At 42.0% G+C, this 12,823-nt stretch overlaps 1 protein-coding gene across 3 annotated transcripts in view; it reads left to right on the top strand.

The window, feature by feature from the left end:
* Positions 1-12,823, top strand: part of LOC122547509 (3',5'-cyclic-AMP phosphodiesterase 7B-like) — a 171,105-nt gene that overhangs the window by 105,711 nt on the left and 52,571 nt on the right. For all 3 annotated transcript variants that reach the window (XM_087981965.1, XM_043686129.2, XM_087981962.1), the window contains one exon: positions 11,753-11,816. In XM_087981965.1, coding sequence (XP_087838091.1) covers positions 11,753-11,816 — 64 coding nt within the window. The remainder of the gene's footprint in view (positions 1-11,752; positions 11,817-12,823) is intronic.

Here is a 12,823-nt window from a genome sequence, read left to right as displayed (position 1 = left end):
GAAACAATGTCTCAGAGTCTAACCTAAAAAGCCTCTTAAGAATCTTGTATGTTTTAATGAGGTCTTATCTCACTTACCTAAAATCCAAAGAATGCAGAGCTAACTTATTAGTCTGTCATCATGGGGCAGTCTTCCCATTCCTGGAACCAATCTAGAGAGACTTTGCTATCCCTATTCCAAGGCACCTGTGTCCTGCGTTGAAGTAGAGACCAAAACTATGTACAACTCCCTCGTGATTTTAAGAAAGCCCTGTACAGTTGTAGCTAGACTTCCTTGTTCTTAGATTCCCGTTCTCTTGCAATAAAGATTAAGATGCAATTTGTCATCCTAATGGTTGTTGTATTTATATTCTAAGTGTCTGTGTTCCTTATAATGCCCAAATCTCTTTGAACATTGATATTTAAAAGTTCATGCCTTTCAAAAATAATGTGTTTTTACATCGCTACAGTGAGTAATCGCCTACCTCCTCATGTTATACATCATCTTTCATCTTGCGGCTCATTTACTTAGCCAGCTAAATTTATACAAGCAGTACCAAGCCTGCAGCACCCTTTTTGGGAGTGTTGATTGGATATAATGTCAGTCAAGCAGTTAACCAATTGATATTAGGATTCCTGTCAAGATTAGAGTGGTGCTAGAAAAGCACAGCAGGTCAGGGAGCATCAGAGGAGCAGGAAAATCGACATTTCGGGCAAAAGCCCTTCATCAGGAATGAGGCTGGGAGCCTGCAGAGAGGAGAGATAAATGGGAGGGGGGTGGGGCTAGGGAGAAGGTAGCTAAGAGTCCAATAAGTGGATGGAGGTGGGGATGAAGGTGATAGGTCGGAGAGGAGGATGGAGCGGATAGGTGAGAAGGAAGATTGGCAGGTAGGACAGGTCAAGAGGATGTTGCTGAGGTGGCAGGTTGGAACTGGGGTAAGGTGGGGAGAGGGGAAATTAGGAAACTGGTGAAGTCTACATTGATGCCCTGGGGTTGAAGTGTTCCGAGATGGAAGATGGGGCTTTCTTCCTCCAGGCGTCGGCTGGTGAGGGAGCAGCGGTGGAGGAGGCCCAGGACCTGCATGTCCTCAGCAGAGTGGGAGGGGGAGTTGAAATGTTCGGCAATGGGGTGGGGTTGATTGGTGCGGATGTCCCGGAGATGTTCCCTGAAGTGCACTGTGAGAAGGTGTCCAGTCTCCCCAATTTAGAGGAGATTGCATCAGGAGCAACGGATACAATAAATGACATTTGTGGATGTGAAGGTGAAACTTTGATGGATATGGAATGCTCCTTTGGGGCCTTGAATGGAGGTGAGGGAGTAGGTGTGGGCACAGGTTTTGCAATTCCTGCGGTGGCAGAGGAAGGTGCCAGGAGGGGAGGGTGGGTTGTTCTGGGTTGTGGACCTGACCAGGTAGTCACAGAGGGAACGGTCTTTGCAGAAAGCGGATAGGGGTGGGGAGGGAAATATATCCCTGGTGGTCGGGTCCGTTGTCCTGTACCTTTAAAGAGGAGGAGCATGGCCAAACAAGTTGCCCACCAATCAGAGGCCTGGCAACTGTTTGATGCCAGCAGTATTACTGGGAGCAGTGGTCACTGCTGGGTCTATAGCAACAACCAAAGCAACCAGTGTGGAGCAGTAGGGTAAGTTCACTGTGGCTGACGATGCAGGCTCTGCTGTGAGATTGGAAGGGTGAGGGGGAGTCATTGTGGAGGGCTGAGAGATTTATTTCACCAAAGGCACCCCTAGCTGCTGGGTGATGTGAAGGATCTCTGTCGGGTAAAAGATATTCCCCATCAACTGAGCCTGCTGTAGATCACCTGGATATACCACAGTGGTATGAGGCCCCTAAGTGGCCACTTAATGGACTCCATCTTCCCTGTCCTGGTTCAAGGAGAAAAAGAAAAGTGACAATCTGTGCACCTTGTGTTTTCCCAGCCAATTATACTTGACCCGCCACCATCCAACCTCTTTCTGGGGCAGAGAGGGTTAGATTCTGTCAAACTTTTTTTTAAAGTTTCATTGTGTCTTTCTCAAAGCTTATGTTCCTATCTATTTTTTACTGTTAGCAAATCTACATTATTTGCTTTGTCAAAGTTATTTTCGTGGATTATGATAGTTTGAGGTCCCAGTACTAATCGATCCTCGTGGCAATCCACTAGTCACAGCTTGCCAACTTGAAAAAGCCCATCTATCCCTTGTCTCTGCTTTCTGTCCATTAACCAAGCCCCTATCCATGCTAATCTGCTACATAAAATTCTATGAGCCATTACATTGTTAATTAAGCTATTGTGTAGGACCTTATCGAAAGCCTTTTGGAAATCTAAGTACACTGCATCTATTGGTTCTCCTTTACTTATCCTATTAATTATATCCTAAAACATCCTAATAGATTTGTTCATTACAGTGTCTCTTTTATAAAATAATAATGATGTTGCCTGTTCATGCTATGGTTTTCTAAGTGCATTATGAAGACTTCCATATTAATAGACTGCAGTATTTTCCCAATGACTAATCAGTGTACATATTTCTTCTCTCCCTGTTTTCTTGACTAGATGTGTTACATTTATTAACTTCTAATTCACTGAAACCATTCAAGAATCCACATAATTTTGGATAAACCAGTGCATCCACTACCTCCATAGCTCTCTCTTGTAGCATCCTGGGATATAATGCTCAGATCCTGAGATTTGGTTAATTTAGAGATTGTCAAGTTTCACTATGCTTTTTAATATGAATTATCTTCTATTTCTGAATTTCTGTAATGTGTGACTTCTTCTGTAAAGACAGATACAAAATTTACAAAATAATCCTCATTTCCCTTGTTGCACAATGTATTTATCTCAGAATTTGCCAGAACAGCATCCTACAAGGTCACCTTCCAAATTACTATTTCCAGTAAGATCTGCCTAGTTTGTTTGAAAATTAAAGCTCTTTATGGTTATTATTTTGCCTTTTTTTTACAGTCTCCAATTATTTCCTCCTTCAAGCTCTATCTAATGGTAGAGAAACCTATAAACTATCTTCACCAGCGTTCTCAGGCAATTGTTCCATGCTAATAATAAATTGAAATCTTCTGTACAATTTTCTTTCTTCCAACTGTTTACACCTCTTCCTTTACTAGCAGACTTCACATCCTCCTTTTCCATTTTATCTGTCTTTTTGAAATATTGTATATCATGGAATTTATACCTCTTAACTTTGGTCATCCTGCAACCACATCTTTGAACCCAATTATCTAATTGCGCTACTAGTTCATCTCTCTTGTTAAGAATGCTTCATAAATTCAAATAAAGAATCTACTTTTTAATACATCAATCTTTGCATGCATCTTATTTCCTGATATGCTATTACTATTAAATTCACTGTTCCTTCCTATCCCACTCAGTTTATCATTATCCAAATCACAACTGTTCTATTGCTTTTATTTTCCTTATTGGATTTCAACCTTTTCCTTCACCTGACCTCCTCTGTATTTTTCTGATCTAATTGTAACCTCAAATATGCATGCCCACCTACCCTGATAATCTTTCAATCCTTAATGACAATCTACCTAGCTCTGTCTTAAGAACTTTCAAGGACTGTGCTTCCACCACCCTTTCAGGAAGAGTTCCAAATACTCACGTGCCCATTCATCAATCCCTGGTTCTAGATTTTCTCATAAAACAAAAAATATTCTCCACACCTATTATGGCAATTCCCCTCAGAATTTATATCTTTCAAAAAAGTCACGCCTTACTGTTCTGAACTCCAGTAAACACAAGTATAACATGTTCAATATTTTGTCAGAATTCAACCCTCTCATTTCAGATATTGGTTTGGTAAACCTTCTCTGAACAGGCTCTAATGCATTTCTACCCTTCTTTATACGATGAAAGCAAAATTCTACATAACACTCCAAATGTGGACCGACCAGTTCCCTGTGTAACTGAAGCATAACCTCAATGACAATATTCTATTAGATTTCCTAGTTATTTCATATATCTGCATATTAACTTTTTGTAATTCACACATGAGGCCACCCAGCGCCCTCTGCAATTCAGAGTTATATAATCTCTTATAAGATAAGGCCTTTTTTCCCTAATTCTTGTTGCTATCAACAAAATACAAAATCTTACTTTGGGACCACTGGTGCAAACCACATGATCGACCTGATAGATGCACAGACTCCAGAAATACCTACCAGGGTCAAATGCATTTCCATCCCAACTGCCATTTCCATGCCATGTATGGGAAAGGGATGGTCTCAGTGGAGAGAGAGAAATGGAGGTAAAAACAATGACTGCAGATGCTGGAAACCAGATTCTGGATCAGTGGTGCTGGAAGAGCACAGCAATTCAGGCAGCATCCGACGAGCAGCAAAATCGACGTTTCGGGCAAAAGCCCTTCATCGGGAATAAAGGCAGAGAGCCTGAAGTGTGGAGAGATAAGCTAGAGGAGGGTGGGTTGAGTAGAGTTGCAGTGGGAGAGGGACTCCCTGTGATTCTTGTAGAATCCTCTTGCAAGGATGCCTGCCTTGAAGAAGTTTTCCTCCTCTCTCTACAAGAATCTCAGGGAGTCCCTCTCCCACTGCAACTCTACTTTCTCCCCACTCCCACCCTCCCCTAGCTTATCTCTCCACGCTTCAGGCTCTCTGCCTTTATTCCTGATGAAGGGCTTTTGCCCGAAACGTCGATTTTGCTGCTCGTCAGATGCTGCCTGAATTGCTGTGCTCTTCCAGCACCACTGATCCAGAGAGAAATGGAGGTCAGGGCCACAACGCCTAGATACTGTTGCACAGGCAAAGCCTTCGAAATACCGAAACCTGGGGCCAACCTCCCAAAACTGCTGAACTACAATTCTTTACAAGAAGGGTATTGAGTCAAGAACCAATTTTTCTTTTGATGAGGGCGAGTGGTGTTTTTGATAATGGATAGCATTACAGTTGTACTGAGGGAGGACATTCCCAGAAATACATCCAGGGAAGTTACTGGGATTGTATTAAAGACCTCCAATAGTCAGCAGGAAATTGAGAAACTAATTTGTAAAGAGGTTTCAGTTATCTCTAAGAATAATAGGGTGGTAATGGTAGAGGATTTTAACTTTCCAAACAGACTAGGACTGCCATAGTGTTAAGGGTTTAGATGGAGAGGAATTTAAGCGTGTACAAGAAAAATTTCTGATTCAGTATGTGGATGTACCTACTAGAGAAATAAGAGCAGGAAAATCAATACATTCCACCCTGACCTTAAATTCACCTGGACCATCTCTGACACCTCCCTCCCCTTCCTGGACCTCTCCGTCTCCATTAATGATGACCGACTTGACACTGACATTTTTTACAAACCCACCGACTCCCACAGCTACCTGGATTACAACTCTTCCCACCCTACCTCCTGCAAAAATGCCATCCCGTATTCCCAATTCCTCCGCCTCCACCGTATCTGCTCCCAGGAGGACCAGTTCCAGCACAGAACACATCAGATGGCCTTCTTCCTTAGAGACCGCAATTTCTCTTCCCATGTGTTAAAAGATGCCCTCCAACGCATCTCATCCACATCCCGCACCTCCGCCCTCAGACCCCACCCCTCCAACCGTAACAAGGACAGAACCACCCTGGTGCTCACCTTCCACCCTACCAACCTTCGCAAAAACCACATCATCCGAAGATATTTCCCTCACTTCCAAACGGACCCCACCATTAGGGATATATTTCCCTCCCCACCCCTTTCCACTTTCCGTAAAGACCGTTCCCTCCATGACTATCTGGTCAGGTCCATGCGCCCCAACAACCCACCCTCCCTTCCTGGCACCCTCCCCTGCTACCGCAGGAATTGCAAAACCTGCACCCACACCTCCTCCCTCAGCTCCATCCAAGGCCCCAAAGGATCCTTCCACATCCATCAACGTTTTACCTGCACATCCACTAATATCATTTATTGTATCTATTGCTCCCGATGCGGTCTCCTCTACATTGGGGAGACTGGACGCCTCCTCACAAGCGCTTTAGGGAACATCTCCAGGACACCCGCACCAATCAACCCCACAGCCCTGTGGCCCAACATTTCAACTCCCCCTCCCTCTGCCAAGGACATGCAGGTCCTGGGCCTCCTCCATCGCCGATCTCTCACCACCCGACGCCTGGAGGAAGAACGCCTCATCTTCCGCCTCGGAACACTTCAACCCCAGGGCATCAATGTGGATTTCACCAGTTTCCTCATTTCCCCTTCTCCCACCTCACCCCAGCTCCAACCTTCCAGCTCAGCACTGCCCTCATGGCCTGTCCTACTTGCCTATCTTCATTTCCATCTATCCACTCCACCCTCCTCTCCGACCTACCACCTTCATCCCCACCCCCATTCACCCATTGTACTCTTTGCTACCTTCCCCCACCCTCCCCTCTGACCTATCACCTCCATCCACTCCCATTCACCTATTGTACTCTATGCTACTTTCTCCCCACCCCCCTCTAATTTATCTCTCAACTCTGCAGACACCCTGCTTCTATTCCTGATGAAGGGCTTTTGCCTGAAATGTCGATTTTCCTGCTCCTTTGATGCTGCATGACCTGCTGTGCTTTTCCAGCAACACTCCAATCTAGAATCTGGTTTTCAGCATCTGCAGTCCTTGTTTTTACTTACTCTTGGGAAATAAGGCAGGGCAGATGACTGAGGTGTCGGTGGGGGAGCACTTTGGGATAGTGACCATAATTTTATTAGTTTTAAAATAATTATGGAAAAGGATAGACCAGATCTAAAAGTTGAAGTTCTAAATTGGAGGAAGGCCAATTTTGACGGTATTAGGTAATAACGTTCGAAGCTGATTGGGGGCAGATGTTCGCCGGTAAAGGGACAGCGGGAAAATGGGAAGCCTTCAAAAATGAGGTAATGAGAGTCATGAGACAGTATATTCCTGTCAGGGTGAAAGGAAAGGCTGTTAGGTATAGGGAATGCTGGATGACTAAAGAAATTGAGGGTTTGATTAAGAAGGAGAAGGAAGCATATGTCAGGTATGGACAGGATAGATCGAGTGAATCCTCAGAAGAGTAAAAAGGCAGTAGGAGCATACTTAAGAAGGAAGTCAGGAGGCCAAAAAGGGGATCTGAGATAGCTTTGGTTAATAGAGTTAAGGAAAGTCCAAAGGGTTTTTACAAATACATTAAGGACAAAAGGGTAACTAGGGAGAGAATAGGGCCCCTCAAAGATCAATGTGGAACTGCAGGAGACGAGGGATGTACTAAATGAGTATTTTGCATCAGTATTTACTGTGGAAAAGTACATGGAAGATATAGAATGTAGGGAATTCGATGGTGACATCTTGAAAAATGTCTACATTACAGAGGAGGAAGTGCTAGATGTCTTTGAATGCATAAAAGTGGATAAATCCCCAGGACCTGATCAGGTGTACCCTAGAACTCTGTGGGAAGCTAGGGAAGTGATTGCTGGGCCTCTTACTGAGATATTTGTATCATGGATAGTCACAGGTGAGGTGCCGGAAGACTGGAGGTTGGCTAACGTGGTGCCACTGTTTAAGAAAGGTGATAAGGACAAGCCAGGGAACTATAGACCAGTGAGCCTGACATCGGTGGTGGGCAAGTTGTTGGAGGGAATCCTGAGGGACAGGATGTACATGTATTTGGAAAGGCGAGGACTGATTAGGGATAGTCAACATGGCTTTGTGCGTGGGAAATCATGTTTCACGAACTTAATTGAGTTTTTTGAAGAAGTAACAAAGTGGATTGATGTGGGCAGAGTGGTAGACGTGATCTATATGGACTTCAGTAAGGCGTTCGACAAAGTTCCCCATGGTAGACTGGTTAGCAAGGTTAGAACTCATGGAATATAAGGAGAACTAGCCATTTGGATACAGAACTGGCTCAAAGGTAGAAGACAGAGGGTGGTGGTGCAGGGTTGTTTTTCAGACTGGAGGCCTGTGACCAGTGGAGTGCCATAAGGATCGGTGCTATGTTCACTACTTTTCATCATTTATATAAATGATTTGGATGTGAACATAAGAGGTATAGTTAGCAAGTTTGCAGATGACACTAAAATTGGAGGTGTAGTGTACAGCGAAGAAGATTACCTTAGATTGATCAGATGGGTCAATGGGCTGAGAAGTGGCAGATGGAGTTTAATTTAGATAAATGCGAGGTGCTGCATTTTGGGAATGCAAATCATTGCAGGACTTACACACTTAATGGTAAGGTCCGAGAGAGTGCAGGTTCATAGTTCCTTGAAAGTGGAGTTGCAGGTAGATAGGATAGTGAAGAAGGTGTTTGGTATGCTTTCCTTTATTGGTCAGAATATTGAGTTACAGGAGTTGGGAGGTCATGTTGCAGCCGTACAGGACATTGGTTAGACCACTTTTGGAATATTGCGTGCAATTCTGGTCTCCATCTTATTGGAAAGATGTTGTGAAACCTGAAAGGGTACAGAAAAGATTTACAAGGATGTTGCCAGGGTTGGGGGATTTGAGCTATATGGAGAAGTTGAATAGGCTGGGGCTGTTTTCCCTGGAACATCGGAGGCTGAGGGGTGACCTTATAGAGGTTTATAAAATCAAGAAGGATATGGATAGGATAAAAAGATAAAGTCTCTTCTATGGGTTGGGGGAGTTCACAAGTAGAGAGCACAGGTTTAGGGTGAGAGAGGAAAGGTATAAAAGAGACCTAAGGGGCAACCTTTTCATGCAGAAGGTGGTATGTGTATGGAATGAGCTGCCAGAGGATGTGGTGGAAGCTGGTACAATAGCAACATTTAAAAGGCATCTGGATGGATATATGAATAAGAAGGATTTGGAGGGATATAGGCCAGATGCTGGTGGGTGGGACTAGATTGGGTTGGGATATCTGGTCGGCATAGACAAGTTGGACCGACAGGTCTGTTTCTGTGCTGTACATCAATATGACAGTCCATGAAGGCAGTGGCATAGTGGTAACATTACTGGATTAGTATTACAGAGGACTGGGTTAATGTTCTTGGGACACACGTCCAATTCCCATCATTGCAGAAAGAGAAATTTAAATTCTAAAAAAATCTGAAATTTAAAGCTCATCGAATGGCGATTGTGTGACCATTGTCAATTGTTGTCAAAATCTGTCTGGTTCATGAATGTCTTTATCTGTCATCCTTACCTGGTCTGGCCTACTTGTGACTCTAGACCCACAGGAATGTGGTTGACTCTTAACTGCCCCCTGAAATAGCCTCGCAAACCATTCCACTCAAGGGCAGTTAGGGATGGTCAACAAATGCTGGACTTGCCAGTGTTACTCAAATCCAATGCAAGAATAACAAGAAAATGGATATACCATTTGTTTTCCAACATAATAGACTGGAGGAGTACCTAAACCCAAAATTGATTTTGTGATTTTGCTTTTGGAATCTGTTTCCAGCTCTTTCAGCTCAGGTCACAAAATTTTCATTTGAGATTTTTCTTTTGGGTGCTGTCAGTGATAAAGTCAATAATGTCATGAACTTTCTTTGAAACAGAGAAACTTAGAGTAGGAGTAGGCCATTTGGCCCGCTCTGCCATTAAATATGATTCTCTATCTCAATGTCATCGGCCTACTTTCTCCCCTAAGACCTTGTTACCTTTAAAATCTTAAAATGTATCTGTCTCTTGCTTGAATATATTCAGTGACTTGGCCTGAACAGCCTTCTGTAGTAGAGACTTCCACAGGTTCACTATCCTTTGAGTAAAGAAATGTTTCCTCATGTCAGTCCTAAATGGCCCACCCTATATCCTGAGACTGTGACCCCTGGTTCCAGACTCCCCTCTGTCCTCCCTGCATCTATCCTAGTCAGCCCTGGTGGAATTTTAGAATTGTATCTGTTTTAAATGAAAAATTTGCAAAATTAAAAAATATAATGTTGACAAAAATTAATTGCAACTTGATACCATTTGCAGTTACGTAAAACTTTTTGAACAACATACATAAATAGTAAAGAGCTGTTTAAACTATAACTAAATCACTTCTTCACAAAGTAGTCAGAGGTTATAACAGATTATTTCTATCAAATTCAAAGTATTTAGGGAATTCCAAATTGCGAACCAGGCTTTCAAAGTCAATTTCTAATGAGCTGTGGAAATTATGCTATGGTTTTTATATAGGCTGTTCAGTTCTACATTTTAAAGGAAGTGGTTGGCTTGGTGGTAGCATTCCCATTTCTACTTCAAAAAGTGTCGCTTTCAAGAGTTACTCCAGTCTACCCCAGTTGGTGGGTGCAGAGACTCTGGCTTTAATTTTTTGATTAACGTCCAGCACGGCCCTCATATTAATGGGTGGGTGTATGCCCCCAATCTTATGAGTTATGTGAACCATGAAAGTCTCCAACTTTCTCGAAGTAACTGCTCTCTAAGCAGAGTATGAAGATAAGCAAATAGCAAATTCTGTAGATAGAAGATGGCATCTTGAGTATATTTGCCTCATTTTTCAAGAATGGAATCCTTGAACCAACCAGACAGGACATTTTAAGTTTAGTGTTGAGTAATGAGGCAGAGTTAATGAACAATCAAACAATAAAGGAACACCTAGCTAATCGTGGCCATGCATTATTACATTTAATATTAGGTTTGCGAGAAGTCTAAGTCACTAACCAACCTTTGAATTTTCTTACAGCTGGCTTTGAAATGATAAAACAGAAACTGACCACTGTAAACCGGTGGGATCTGTTATGGGTAATAAATAGGAAATGTTCAAAGAAGTATTTGTGCAACACCTCAACATAAAGAGAAGGATCTCACACATGCAGTGAAATAACCTTGGTAACAAAAGAGTCGAAAGCTAGTATAAAATTAAAAGAAAAGGCTGACGTAAATACAAAGATTTGTGGAGATTCCTTGAGCTGGGAGAGATATGAAGAACAGCAGTGACACACTGAAAACACTAAGCGTTTCAAAATAGAGTATAAGATTTAAGAAAAAAACCTATGAGAAATAACATGAAATGTTTTCACTATATTGAGAAAAAGAGGATGGATATGTTTAATTACACCCCAAAAGAAACACAAAATTTATTCAATTGAAAACAAGAAAATGACAGATAAGCTAAATAATTACTTTGCAGTGGTCTTCTGAGAAAGATGATAAAGTACAGGAAGTATGAGGAAAACAAAATATAAAAAAGCTGCTTGGTACAACAGAACGTGCTAAAAGGAGACCAAAGGTTGAAACTTTTTATCTTGTACTCATCAGAGCTAAGACACAAGAAACAGACTTGAACAAAGGGACACCAATGGTGCAAGACAACAAGTTTCAATCTGTTGTTTCCTTTTAGCCACGTTTTTAAAAAAAATAAGCCAAAGGACACATTTACTGGATTTAATATGTTTTTGTTCAAATGGTGAAAATAGAACAAAATCTGGTTAAGTCACTTGTTGTTTTTCCTTCCAATCAGATTCCTTTTCATTTCTTGCAATTCACTTGATTTAGATTGCTTGGTTGTTTCAATTTGGTACTCAATATAAAATGCCTTCAGTGATTCCTTATCTTGTGTTTTATTTATTATGTCTTCAGTAAGTAATTCAATAGTCACGATCAACTTAAGTTTTTAGCAGTAAATTGAATGCATCTGCTAAGGAAACGTTTTAGTGAGATTGTTGTGTGAAAGACTCTACACTCCTTCCCTCAAAGTACTGACTGCTGCCAATTGTGATAAGTTTTAACAATGCCAAAGAAAGTTATTCAGGTGAAGTAATTTTGTGGTGTAGCAGTAATTAAGAAGAAAATAACACAGGTTAATTTCATGTGTTTACCTGCATAAAATTTGATTTCCTTTTCCCTATTTGCTTCATTTCAGCACATGCTATCAAAAGTTGGGAGGTGGAACTTTGACATTTTCTTGTTTGACCGTCTAACGAATGGTAAGTTAAACACTGAACACTTAACAAATTTGTGTATGCTACTGATCAGGGAGATTGTACTGTGTCTAACAGAATGTGCTTTTCCTTATTCTATTTTATCAACAGATTTAAGAATGATATCACAATATATAATTTCAAGATGTTGTGACTAACAAAGTAAGGATATTGTTAAGTTTCTGTGATGGTAGTTGATCCCGCATCTTTCTCCCACTGAGTCAAGGACGCAATTCCTTCTTCATAAACACAAACTCTGGAATCATCCTTCACACATTTCTCAGAAGAATTTACAACACATCTGTGTACTTTTTGAAGGTTAAGTTGTCTAAAGTTGCACATCGTATTCCAAACATGACCTTACCCATAATCTGTATACATCTATAATAACATGTTATGGCACATAATCAAATACCTTTGATGTGAATGACATAATGACCCAGAACTGTGCCAGCAATTCATTAGAGAGTTTCTGAGTGCATTTGCATTAGAACCTGGAGTTCTTGGGACAGTCTGATGGCTCAGAGGTTAGCATTACTTCCTCAAAACAGTAGGGACCTGAGTTCAATTCCATCCTCAGCGACTGTATATGTGAGTTTGCACTTTGTCTCTCCTTGTCTGTATGGGTTTCCTCTGGGTGCTCTGGTTTCCTCCCAGAGATTTGCAGGGTAGGTGGATTGGCCATGCCAGATTGTCCATTGTGCCCAAGGATGTGTAGACTAGGTGAACTAGCCATGGGAAATGCAGGGTTACGGGTAGAGGTTTGGGTGGGATGCTCTTCGAAGGGTCTGTGTGGACACGATAGGCTGAATGACCTGCTTCCACAATGTGGGAATTCTGTGATTCTTCAAAATCTATTTGGCAAGTTGCCTTCTTCTAGGATTTGTTTGAATGGGGTAAGCAATTGTGTATCACCTCAACTAATTAGACTGAGGAGTTATTAATGTGGCACAAGTGTGGAGATGGCAGAACAGTGAGAGCCAGGGCATCCATACACTCCATCTGCTCAACTC

This window comes from Chiloscyllium plagiosum, unplaced genomic scaffold (assembly GCF_037043375.1).
Source record: "Chiloscyllium plagiosum isolate Xiang-an unplaced genomic scaffold, Cpla_swu_hap1 HiC_scaffold_3, whole genome shotgun sequence".
Classification (NCBI taxonomy): domain Eukaryota; kingdom Metazoa; phylum Chordata; class Chondrichthyes; order Orectolobiformes; family Hemiscylliidae; genus Chiloscyllium; species Chiloscyllium plagiosum.
The sequence above is the reverse complement of the archived record's forward strand: the minus strand, read 5'-3'. Positions and strand labels throughout refer to the sequence as shown.